Source organism: Nicotiana tabacum, chromosome 5, assembly GCF_000715075.1.
Source record: "Nicotiana tabacum cultivar K326 chromosome 5, ASM71507v2, whole genome shotgun sequence".
Taxonomy (NCBI): Eukaryota; Viridiplantae; Streptophyta; class Magnoliopsida; order Solanales; family Solanaceae; genus Nicotiana; species Nicotiana tabacum.
The window spans coordinates 22,412,777-22,424,355 of record NC_134084.1 but is presented as its reverse complement, the minus strand read 5'-3'; the positions used below and the strand labels follow the sequence as shown (position 1 = coordinate 22,424,355).

General features: G+C 34.8%; 2 protein-coding genes across 2 annotated transcripts; one reads left to right on the top strand and one right to left on the bottom strand.

Annotated features, from left to right (window-relative positions):
- Positions 1 to 3,027: 3,027 nt before the first annotated feature.
- LOC107816699 (early nodulin-like protein 15) lies at positions 3,028 to 4,299 on the top strand. The gene is made up of 2 exons (XM_016642440.2): positions 3,028 to 3,312; positions 3,773 to 4,299. Exons 1-2 carry the CDS (start codon positions 3,117 to 3,119, stop codon positions 4,120 to 4,122), a joined length of 546 nt encoding a protein of 181 aa, XP_016497926.1. The 5' UTR covers positions 3,028 to 3,116; the 3' UTR covers positions 4,123 to 4,299.
- A 642-nt stretch (positions 4,300 to 4,941) lies between these two features.
- On the bottom strand, positions 4,942 to 9,697 carry LOC107816700 (nucleoid-associated protein At4g30620, chloroplastic). The gene is made up of 7 exons (XM_016642441.2): positions 9,521 to 9,697; positions 8,606 to 8,742; positions 6,423 to 6,523; positions 6,280 to 6,319; positions 6,051 to 6,122; positions 5,338 to 5,394; positions 4,942 to 5,229 (listed from the first exon to the last, which is right to left on the bottom strand). The coding sequence occupies exons 1-7, from the start codon at positions 9,618 to 9,620 to the stop codon at positions 5,155 to 5,157; spliced, it is 582 nt and encodes a 193-aa protein (XP_016497927.1). The 5' UTR covers positions 9,621 to 9,697; the 3' UTR covers positions 4,942 to 5,154.
- Between the last annotated feature and the right edge of the window lie 1,882 nt (positions 9,698 to 11,579).

The window sequence follows — 11,579 nt, the reverse complement described above, 5'->3', positions numbered from 1 at the left end:
AGCAATTGGACTATCTAAGATTGCACTTCCACAGAATTTTGTTTTCTACTTCTATCGTAACTCTAATGAATGCAAGCTAAAGGAAATAGACTAGACATAATGTTTTTGAGGTTTTTTCCAAATAGTTTAAAGGCTTAGGGATGTGACCATAATCTACGTGTTTGCCCAATGGGATAAAGACATTAATGCTTGTTTTATTGCTTGGGGTGTATTACAGCTCTCAACTCTACATTACCCACTCAATACCTCTCGGTCAGAGAGTGATGTTGCCCAATTTGGCTTTCTCACATCCAAATGGGTATCAACTAGAACAGTTGATATGAGCTCAAGTCGGGTCCTTACTATCTCTAGTTTAAACCATTTAATTAGGTTAATCAATCTCTCAATTAACCCACTTCCTTGTTAGCCAGGTTATCCTAGACTAGATCCCTCTTTCTCAAGTAGAGACTAAGTCAAATAGGCATGAATCAATGTATGCAACCATTAATTCTAAAATTGAAGCATAAACTAAGCTAAATAATCAACACCCAATCATAAAACAAGCATTAAATTAATTACCCATAAGGTTTATACACTAGGATTGGGTGACAACTCTAGTAAAAGTCTAGCTACTCATAATGAAAATTGCAGAAAATAGAGAAGAAAATCTAATTAAATTCATAATGGAAGATTAAAATGATGAAATCTAATGTTAAAATACTCAAATAAGCTAAAACTTCTTAAAATAGTAAAACGAAATGGCTACTACAGCTTTGAATGTTCAAACTTGACCAAATTTTGTGAAACTCATCTATTTATACAGGGCAAAAAATCACGGACAAAAATGCCCCTCTAGAGATTCTGTGGCCTCATAATTACATATGTGATTGGCAGATTTCTTCAGTTGGCAGGAAGGAGAAGTCTACAGCCGCACATTTCTAAACTGTGGCTGCGAAGCAACTTCTGCGGCCGCACAATTCTTGTGTGGTCCGCTCTTTTGCAAGGCGTCTTGCGAAGCAACTTCTGCACATTCTTTGTATTTGAAAATATTTGTCAGTGCAAGACCAGTTCTGTGGCCTCACAATTCATGTGCGGTCCACACATTGTTGAAACTCTTGTTGGACTCTTTAGCTTGGGTTGCGGCCGCAGATGGAATTTTGCGGTCCGTAATTTCTTCTGCGGATCGCACATCTATGCTTCTGCATCCTTTACAGCATTCCTGCAATTTATAATTTTATTAGTTTTTGGAACACAATTCGATACTTTCGAACTAAGACAAGAGCAAAAATATGCTAATAAGCAGTCAAAATCCCTACTTATCATACTTCGTAGCACAAAAGGTGGAGAGGCAAATGGAATACATTTTCAAAATTCAATAAGGAGACACGGAGCTGCTCCAGGACTTCATAGATCGATTCTAGAGAGAAAGGATGTTACTTCCTACTGTGTCTGATAATTAGGAAACCATGGCCTTCATAAAAAAATTGAATAAATATAGTTCCGGAGCTAAAAACAAGGCTGAAAGACAGCCGTCGGGAGTTCCCAACCACTAGAAGAAGAAATCTCAACACTTCTTGGAATTGGAAATAGGGAGGCGAAGGTATACAGCCATCGACCATAAAACAGTATGCAAACAACAAGACCCAAAACACCGAGACTTCAGAGTTCGGTACAAGCCCTATTCCGGGCCCCTCAAATGAATGGTTTTGGTCAGAGTTGGACGAATCTTCGCCAAAGGTAGACTTTGATATTTGCTGACCCGTTTCAAAACCTTTTGACGGTCCAAATTTCGTAAACACAATCAGAAACCTCAATTTTTTTTAGTTTAGATAAATCCTAAACCCTTCAGGGGTCGTTTGGTCGGAATACGATTTATACCGATATAAGTTATGCCGCTATAAGTTATATTGGGATAAGTTATGCTGAGATTATTGTTTATTCATTGTTTGGTATGTTGTATTAAGAATGACAATTGCATAATTTCTAAGAAGAAGGTATAAGTTATATCGGTGCTAATTACCCCACCTTCTATAAGGTATAAGTTATCCCAGTGTTAAAATTAATACCAGGATAACTTATACCTGATTTGCTAACCAAACAGAGTATTAAAGTGGTATTAAATTTTTATACCGCCCTTATACCTTCTTATACCTCATACCAAACGACCCCTTAGTTTGTGAGCTGCAAAAATGGTAAAAATAGCACGTTATAGCTAGTTTTCGAACTGGTCATTCAAAAATAGCCAGCGTATACGAAGTCAATGAAAAATAGCCACTATTTTGCTGCAACAGAGACCTGTCCAGCATAATATACTGGAGTTCAGTGCACCTGTGTATGAACTCCAGCATATTATGTTGGACCAGTATACTTTGCTAACTCCAGTATAATATACTGGAGACTGGAGCACCGGTGCTCCAAACTCCAGTATATTATACTGGACAATTATACTTGCTGGAACTCCAGTATATTATGCTGGAGTTCCAGTGTACTTATGCTGGAACTCCATCATATTATGCTGGAGTTCCAGCATACTTATCCTGGAACTCCAGTATAATATGTTGGAGTTCAAGCATACTTATGCTGGAACTCCAGTGTAATATACTGACGTATTTTTCGGGTTTTGAACAGTGTTTTCGCTCAGATTTATCTTTACATAAAAAATGGCTAAATTTCGATTACTTTTGAAACTGAGCTATTTTTGAACGACCAGTTGTAAATCTGGCTATTTTTGAATTTCTCCCGCAAAAATGTGATGAACAAGGCCCAACACACAATTTTTACGGGTCGAATCTAACCGGTTGATGAATTGGTCTCCACGGACTCGCGTACCTACCTACACATTTTCCAGATTTTACTTTGCTCCTTGGACCTGTGTGAAAAATAAAAATAAAAAGTTTTAACGTTTATAACCGTTGTTAACGTTAAAGCCAAAAAACTACAGATACCTAGGATACCACAAACCTTGGCTGCTTTATTCTAACGGCTAGTTTTCTTGCTTCACCCACTCCCCCCTTACCTCGTCACTATATATATACAGTAAAAGACCTTTTCAAAGCCAAAGTACCCATCTCTATCTACCTCATTCCTTCCTTCCACTTCTCTTCAAAATACCAGAGAAGAATCTGTTTAATATCAAAATGGCTGGTTTTTCAAGAAATGTACTTTCTTCTTCTTCAGTAGTAGCTGTTCTTTTCTTCTTCCTCTTGAGCTTCACAGAAGCAAGAGACCATTTGGTTGGTGGTAAAACAGATTCTTGGAAAATCCCATCCTCTGAATCAGATTCCCTCAATCGCTGGGCTGAAAAATCTCGCTTCCTCATTGGAGATTCTCTTGGTATGTTATAATTATCTGGACTATATCTGTAGTTTTATTTTCAGCTCAGACTAGGGGCTGAGCTGCTCCAAATTCGTCAGAAAATGAAACTGTGCAAATAGGGTATAAATAATTTTATACTCCTATATACATAAATATTGTTGAATCCCCTTAATACAGAAAAATTTGTATGTCACATAATGGAAATTTCTATTGCGATGGAAAATGTGATAGGTTGAAAATTCCAAGATGTGGTATTCTTGTGATTTTATGAATTCCCTTATTAGAATCCTTAATTTTCTATTGGCTCAGTCATATTTTTACTTAAGAAATCACTTGAAAGTTGTTATGAACAAATTAAAGCTCTTTTTTTTGGGGTACATCTACGAATTTCTTGACATTTGTCAGTACTTTAGTGCATCGATAAAGATGTACTTTTGATCAAGAAATGACCTTTTTCTTTGTTTTGTCTTTTTGGTAGTGTGGAAGTATGATGCAAAAAAAGACTCAGTTATAGAAGTGAGCAAGAGAGATTATGTAACATGCAACACTTCAAGTCCAATAGCAGTACACAATGATGGGAACACAAAGATAGAGCTAACACATTCAGGAGCTTACTATTTTATTAGTGGAGAAAAAGGGCATTGTGAGCAAGGCCAAAAATTGATAGTGGTGACCTTATCTGAGAATAACATGAGAAGATTCATGGGTGCACCTGCACCTTCTCCGACAGAATTTGATGGTCCAGCCATGGCTCCTACTAGCAATGCTGCTACATTGAAGGCTGGTTTACTTATGGCTTTTGGGGTTTTAATGGTGTTTTTGTTTTGATGTGAGAGAGAGTTTTGTAGTGATTTTCGTGGTAATTTGATAGACAGATAGTCAAATGGTGAGAGGGAAAAGGAGGAAGATGGGGTTCTTGGTCTTTTTCCTTGGTCAATATTCTTTAATTCAATTTGTTCTTTACTTTTGATTAAGTTAATTCAAGCTTTATTATATTATGGTAAATTGAACTTTTGTTTCCGGCATTAAGTTTTTTATTTATTCCAGTTAAAATCCTTGGATGAAAAAACCTAATCAAGGGTCATATGCTGGATGTGAAGCTCACCTCTAAAAGTTTCTTTATCTTAAGAAACTGTTTTTAAGGAAAAGAAAAAGAGAAAAACTACAAGCAGGCTCATGCTTGTTCAACCAGTCCTTTTAAAACCCACATCGGTTCCTACATCAACAGTGTTGTGATTAAGATAAAGAATTGAAAAAACTAAGTGACAGTCAAATTTCATCACATGTTGGATAATATAAAATACAATGCTCTTTTTTTTTTCTAGTAACCAAGGTCTGCGTGTACAAAGCCCAGGGTCTGTGTGTACAGGTGTACAAAGCCCAGGGACAAAGCTGGCTCTATGATTGACACAAAAAATGAATAATTTTTGTGCAGACGTATAAAGAACATTTTACACTCCTAATAACTTACTATTTAACTACAGGGTTTGATGCATCTAGAAAAAAGAGGGAGATACATTCAAATATTGTGTCTAACCAGTATAAACCTTTGATGCATAAACAACGACTGAATGCCTAAGCCAAGAGAGGCAAAACAAGAAGCAGGATAATCCAAACAGGAGAAGGTTGATGTGATGAGAAGTTGTATAAAGAACCAGCCAATTATTTGCTCCTTTTAGCTTTACTGTGTTAACTACAACAAAAGAATGTTACAGCAAACAAAGGGAAAATCTAAATTGGCAGCTCAAATAATTATATAATCAGTGTATTAACATTCCTCACAATCAAACTTAAACAATAATGGTTAGTAGAACATTACTGTAAAGCTCATAAACAAAACTGGAGCTTTCTGGAATTCTATTACTTCATTCCTTCACTTAGTCCTGCTGGCATTCCTAAGCTCTGAGCAAGATTGTTCATTCTCTCCTTCATGGCCTGCGATTCAAGACGTTATAATTTATGTGTCAAATTGTTGAATCAGGAAAGTGGATACCAGATGATCAAAGGCAACCATACGACAGAGCTGGTTTCGTAGTTTCTCACCAGTACACTTTTCTGATGCGCGTCCTTGTAAGCCTCTGTTACTAAGAGAGAGAGTTTCTGCATTCAATCAATGTAAAGCATGCTCAATAGAAGAACAAGACCAACAAGTTTCAGAGACTACAAAACTTTAGTTAACAGAGCTAGTTTTGACCAGGCCGAATCTAATTTTCTTTCTTTCATTTGATTTGTGGGAAGATGTTACAGAAAGCTTCCGCTTGAGTAGAATATGATTGTTGATACTGGTAGGTTTATTGACAAAACATTCTCTCAAGTAAACAGAGAATTTTTAAATAAGAGTATCAAGCAATATGCATGCAATATTAGTTGTACCGTTTATTTATCTTACACAACTAGGAGTAAGAAAAGTATTAAAAGGCGTCTTCTGATGGTTTAATTATCCAACAACTGCCAAGGCTTTAATTTAGAAATAGTATAAAGTAAGCAACTGTTCACAACTAGGAGTAAGAAAAACATTAAAAGGCGTCTTCTGATGGTTTAGTTATCCAACAGCTGCCAAGTCTTTAATTTAGAAATAGTATATAGTAAGCAACTGTTTACAATATGTACATACGATAAGAGCAAAGAGTCTAGTCATACAATCTGCTCAGCTGTGCACTCAATGCAGTATAGCAGCTTCATGCAGGTGCAAAATAAAGCATAAATTATGATTATAGCATGGTGATGAAGTTGTAAGATAGAACATATAAACTTACTTCCGGTCCCAAGTCCATTGCAGCCTCAGTTATTTCAATGCGCACAGGCTGTTGGTTACCAGAAAGTGTTGCCTACAGCACAGCCCACATCAATATATAAGCAATCACTAGACATCAAAATGTGCACGATTTTTAAATCTTTGCAGGTGTATTGTGTCCATAATAGCCATCAAAATGTGGAGGGGTTAGGAGAGAAACTAAAAGCTATCTTCAGGAAAAGCATCAATACCTTTATAAGCTCACCTTCACAATACCCATCGAACTCTGCACTGTAAATTAAGAAAATTAACAAATATATTTAGAGCACAGAGTAATGGAAGAGTGGCTGCAAATCATAAAACGGGTATGGAAATATTTATCAAGAGCACCTACGCTGCAAGTTCTTTCTGCACACGTACTGCCTCGACTTGAACAACCATTTGTGCCTTCTTTACAGTTTCATATAGATTTTGCATGTTTCCAAGTATTCCAGCCTGGATTCAGATTTGATCGATCATGACAAAGAAACATGATGATTTCAATATTACCCGAGACCACTAATGACCAGACTATGCTCGTCTTTTAAGGAAAATGACTATACATGAGCAGGAAGCTAGATATAAAAACCTAAGAACAGAATAATCTACAAATGGTCAGTAACTAGCATATATTCCATAGGAAATTGATATGAAGATTAATAGAGAGACTGTACATAACTGCTCCACAAATAACATCTTTCAAATGCATGGAAATCCATGTAGAAGTAAAGAGATTTATAAACTATGGTCAAAAGTCAAAACTATGAAAGAGTTAGCCACGGAATACTTATTAATAGAGAAATAATTCTTCCTGATAAATGGAGTACCTTTTTCCTTATTTTCATCAAGTCTTGCAGCAAGTAATCTTCTGAGTCTTTTATCAGAAAATTGAAAGGGTGGTTAGAAAATATCAGACCGATAGTAATGTTGGGAAACACTTGACAAATTCTCTGTTTAAGTAAATTTGTAAGACATTCTCTTGAGTAAATAGAAGTACCATCTCTAATCATGTGCCATGGGAAATTTCTGTTGAAGTAAATTTGTGAGATATTCTCTAGAGTAAATTTGAGTGTCATCTCTAATTTTGTACTCTCTAGCGCATATTTATGATATAATGGAATTACTTGAAACAAAACCCATGCATCCCTCATTGTATCAGCCTCAATCCTCAGCCCATTGTACTAATCCTCAACACACTCTCTCTAACTTTTTTAGCCTATTCTAATCTGCTCCCCCTCCCCCCCCCCTCTTCTTTGTCTTTTTAGGAGTTGATAATGTAGATCTTGTGCATTTAAGCTGGTCTACTTACATGGTCTACAGACTTCATGAATTGTTGTTCTTTCATGTTTCTGATTGTCTGATGTGATTTAGGACTCTTCTCTGCACTTAATGCATCTGATTCTTCTTTTTCCCTTTCTTGGATTGGCAACGAGAATGAGGGGTTTAATTTCAGTCAATTTATGGCTTATGCTATCATGGTTCATGGATGCCAGAAATTGGAAAAATGGGTAACATTGCTTAGGGTAGGAGATCCCACCTTTAATGATTGTTAGTGGTGCAAACTTCATTGCTTGTCCTACACAAAACCTGACGGTCTAAAGATACCTCAAAGTTGGGAGTTCTTGACTCCTTATTGTTAAATTTGTCAGCTCCCTAGCTCATTTTAAACTTCTATTGGGCACTTTCTTTATCATCTATGCATGTCATGTCGAACACTCATCCCTGTCTATTAGTAGAAAGATCATTGTCAAACAGCTCCAGATCAAAATGATGCAGCAGAGAAAATAATAAACAAGGATACAACATGTCACATTTTACCCAAGGAAAATTAATTAGCTATATGTAATCCACACTCCTAGCTCTTTTAACCTCCAGTAAAAGTTAATGGGCAAACATTATCCAGGTGCATCTTTTATTTCTATTCACACCATTTAACTTTTATTCAGCAGATTTTATGTTTCTTATAAGAATTGAATGTGTTTATACTCAAGATAATGGTAATCTAATTCCCCTCACTGGCTCCGACGGAACTATTACCGTATTACGTGTTGGGTTTAAAGAGACACTTTAAACCATTAAACTTCAAATGTACTCACCGGAAGGAAGTTTAAATTTGACTTTTGCACCTACAGGTGCACGAAAAGCACAAAATATCCACAGATATTACATTACAGATCTTCATTTATTACGCAAATTCTGACATGTAAGCCAAAAGCGGTTAACCAAAATACTGTTGATAAAAAAAAGGGTGAACCAAAATACTATCAACCAATGGACTAATTATCGAACAAAGAGGCAAAGGAGATTGCAATACTGCGCCAACTTGCGTAATCATAAAGCTATGTGAGAATTCATAACCATGATGGGAGGCTCACGTTCAAAACAACTAAAATCCTGCTAAGGATAGCATGAAGATCTCATTCAGGGTTGTCCAAAATATGGTTTAGCTCATAACTTACATAAGAATCAAGCAGACTCCTGCAAGATTTTTGCACAAATTATGTTTTTGTATCAATTAAAGAAGAAAATATTCTGCACCTTTGAGGAATTATCATCGCTGTTACTATCCTTTTTGCCACCAAATAAGCCTTGAACATGGAAGGATCTAGCTTTCTGTCCATCTCGTGACGATATACTTAAAGGACCAATAGGTAGGGTACTTGAGTTTGATTTACCTAAAACATGATGAAGTTATGGCACATTAGAATCAATCCTCGAATTAATCAGAAACCGTGAAATAGCAATAAACATCATACTACAGTTTGAAAACTAATGGATTTGCGAGGATAAAAGGCAAGTGAACACGAAGCATAAACGAGATAGACTAATATATTCTGCCTAATCTAATAAAACATTCTCCTATGTAGCTGGCTAAACCCTGGTAACTAAAAAGTAAAGACCAAGCTTTTCGCCTATCAGAATGATTTGGATCAGAACATGTAAAAGGGCAGTCCGGTGCACTAAGCTCTCCCATGCGCGGGCCCGGGAAAGGGCCGGACCACAATGGTCTATTGTACGCAACATTACCTACATTTCTGCTGGATCAGAACAAGTAACATTACAAAATCACTTTCATTGAACTTGGTAAAATCAAATGGTGAAATAGCTAAAGATTCACACTTTTTTAGGTATAGAGGTTGAATGTAAGATTACCCATTGAATTTCTGGTAATAAATCCATAACTACAAAGCTATTTGTAAATTTAAAAAAGAATCATCAAAGAACCCAAAAGAAAAAGGAAATATTCCCAAGCTGCACGATTGTAAGCACTAACACATCAAATTTCAAAAAGCAATAAAGCAACCAAAAAGATAGGATTCCACACAAGATAACCCATATAAAAAATTTAGATTTTCTAATTCAATCAATTACACGTAATATCCTTCAAAATGCCTAAATTAAGGTGAAATTGACAATAATTTGCTAAAAAAAAAGATAGGGACGTGAACTTACAGAAAGAGAATGAAGAGGAGGGGAGGAATTTATGGTCAATTGATATTCGGTTACAATTGGGGAATTGAGCTGTTAAGGTTGCACTTGCAGAAATCGCCATTCCTAAACAACGAACTAAAAAGCTTAAGCTTTGGGGACTATTACTTTTCAGCTGTGCCCTCGTGGTGGTTTTAGAGCGGGTCAGATATTATTATTATTATTTTTTTAAATCTTGTTTTGGCTATATGGCAGAGAAAAATTACATACATTATTGCATGTTACAATACAATATTGCACTAGCAAAATCATATAGGAATATCTCTTTTCTTTTTCTTTTTCTTTTCAGATGGCAATTCCATATATCTGGATAGTAATAATGTTTACATTATATTATCTCCAGATTCCACTAATGAGATTTTACTGGATATGTTATTGTTGTTATTGTTCGTGCTGGGCGAGTCCCAAAGGCCAAAGGATAAAGCGGTATTTACTTATTCAATATTTATTTGTTACCTTCTTTTATATTGAGATGTGGTTTCTGAGTTGAATTAAATCATCATTTAGAATATTGAATTGCCTCATATTTAAAATGGATCATGAATTTTTATTGAAATTTGTTGTCGATCTTTTAGTTGTCATCTCTTTTAAAAAGTCACTAAGCTATAATATAATTTGGCGACCTCAAGGCAATTTCCTTTCTTATGCATTGACAACTTTATAAAACTTTAAACTAGAATTAAACTAAATAATACGGATAAATATATAAGGAGATAAAGGATCTCCCTGCCTAATGCCTCTATTAAGAGAGAAGAAATCACTCTTACTATCATTAACTGAGACAGCTATCTTGTTGGTTGTGATACAATCCATAATTAAGGTAGAGATTTTTGGAGGAAAATTAAAATGACGAAGGATTCTGTAAATAAAAGACCATTCTAATCGGTCAAAAGCCTTTTCTAGGTCTATTTTCATAAGGGTTTTTTACCTAGCTATACTGTAATAGAAACCTATTTACCACATTTATTTAGGTTTCTTATTAATTACTTTGTATATCTATATTTACTAATTATATACAAAACCATAAAAAAGAATAAATTCAAGATCCGTTAAATCTAGTCCATCAGTTACATGACACTCAACCCTTATTTCCAAGAATTTCTCCTACATTTAAGATTCTTTTCTTTTCCAAAGGATTACAAAAATATTTTTTCTCTTTCTTAACAATTACCCAAATTTATTCTTACCTATAGTAAGAAATCTCGCTTACCAAAATATTGCTTACCCAAAGTTATCCCCGCCCAAAATTGCAGATTCTTTTCCTTTTCCAAAGCTTTTGAAATTCAATTTCTCTTTTTCTTATTAATCACCCAAAATCTCTATTTCTTATTGATACAATATGATGAAATTCAAAATATTGATCTACAATCAAGTTGTGGATAAGTTTTAAATCTTGTTTTCTTTCTTTCTTAAATCTTTATTGTATTTGACTTGGATATGATACACCAATACCTAAAATAATACTCGATACAATACTAATAAAATTATAATACGATTATATTAAATTTTTAGTGTAGAGTTCTGATTGAAACTTGAAGAAGATGAAGATCATAATTGTGTCATAATTTTTCAGAAATGTATCACGATTGTATTATAATTGTATATGTATCATAATTGTTGCAGGAACTGTATTATAAATGTATGATAATTGTATATTCATTGTATATTATTACGAGTAGTTGTGCATTCGTGACGAATTTCACAGTTTGTACCACAAGTATTATAATTGTATATTAATTTATTAGTATTGTATCAGGTGTTATTTTGGGTATTAATATACTGGATACAAGTTAGTTACAATTGTGATACAAGTATGATACATTTATGTTTTAGGCATTGATGTATCTGATACAATTCAAATACAATTATGATACAGTTCACATACAATTATCATAAAATTTCAGAATATTAATAGTATAAAGCTGTTGGTAATGATGGAAAGAGAGAAGATGGAGATTCTGGGTATAGATTAAGGGATTTTGATGTAAAAAAAAAGGAGAGAGAAGGTGAAAGGGAAAAAAAG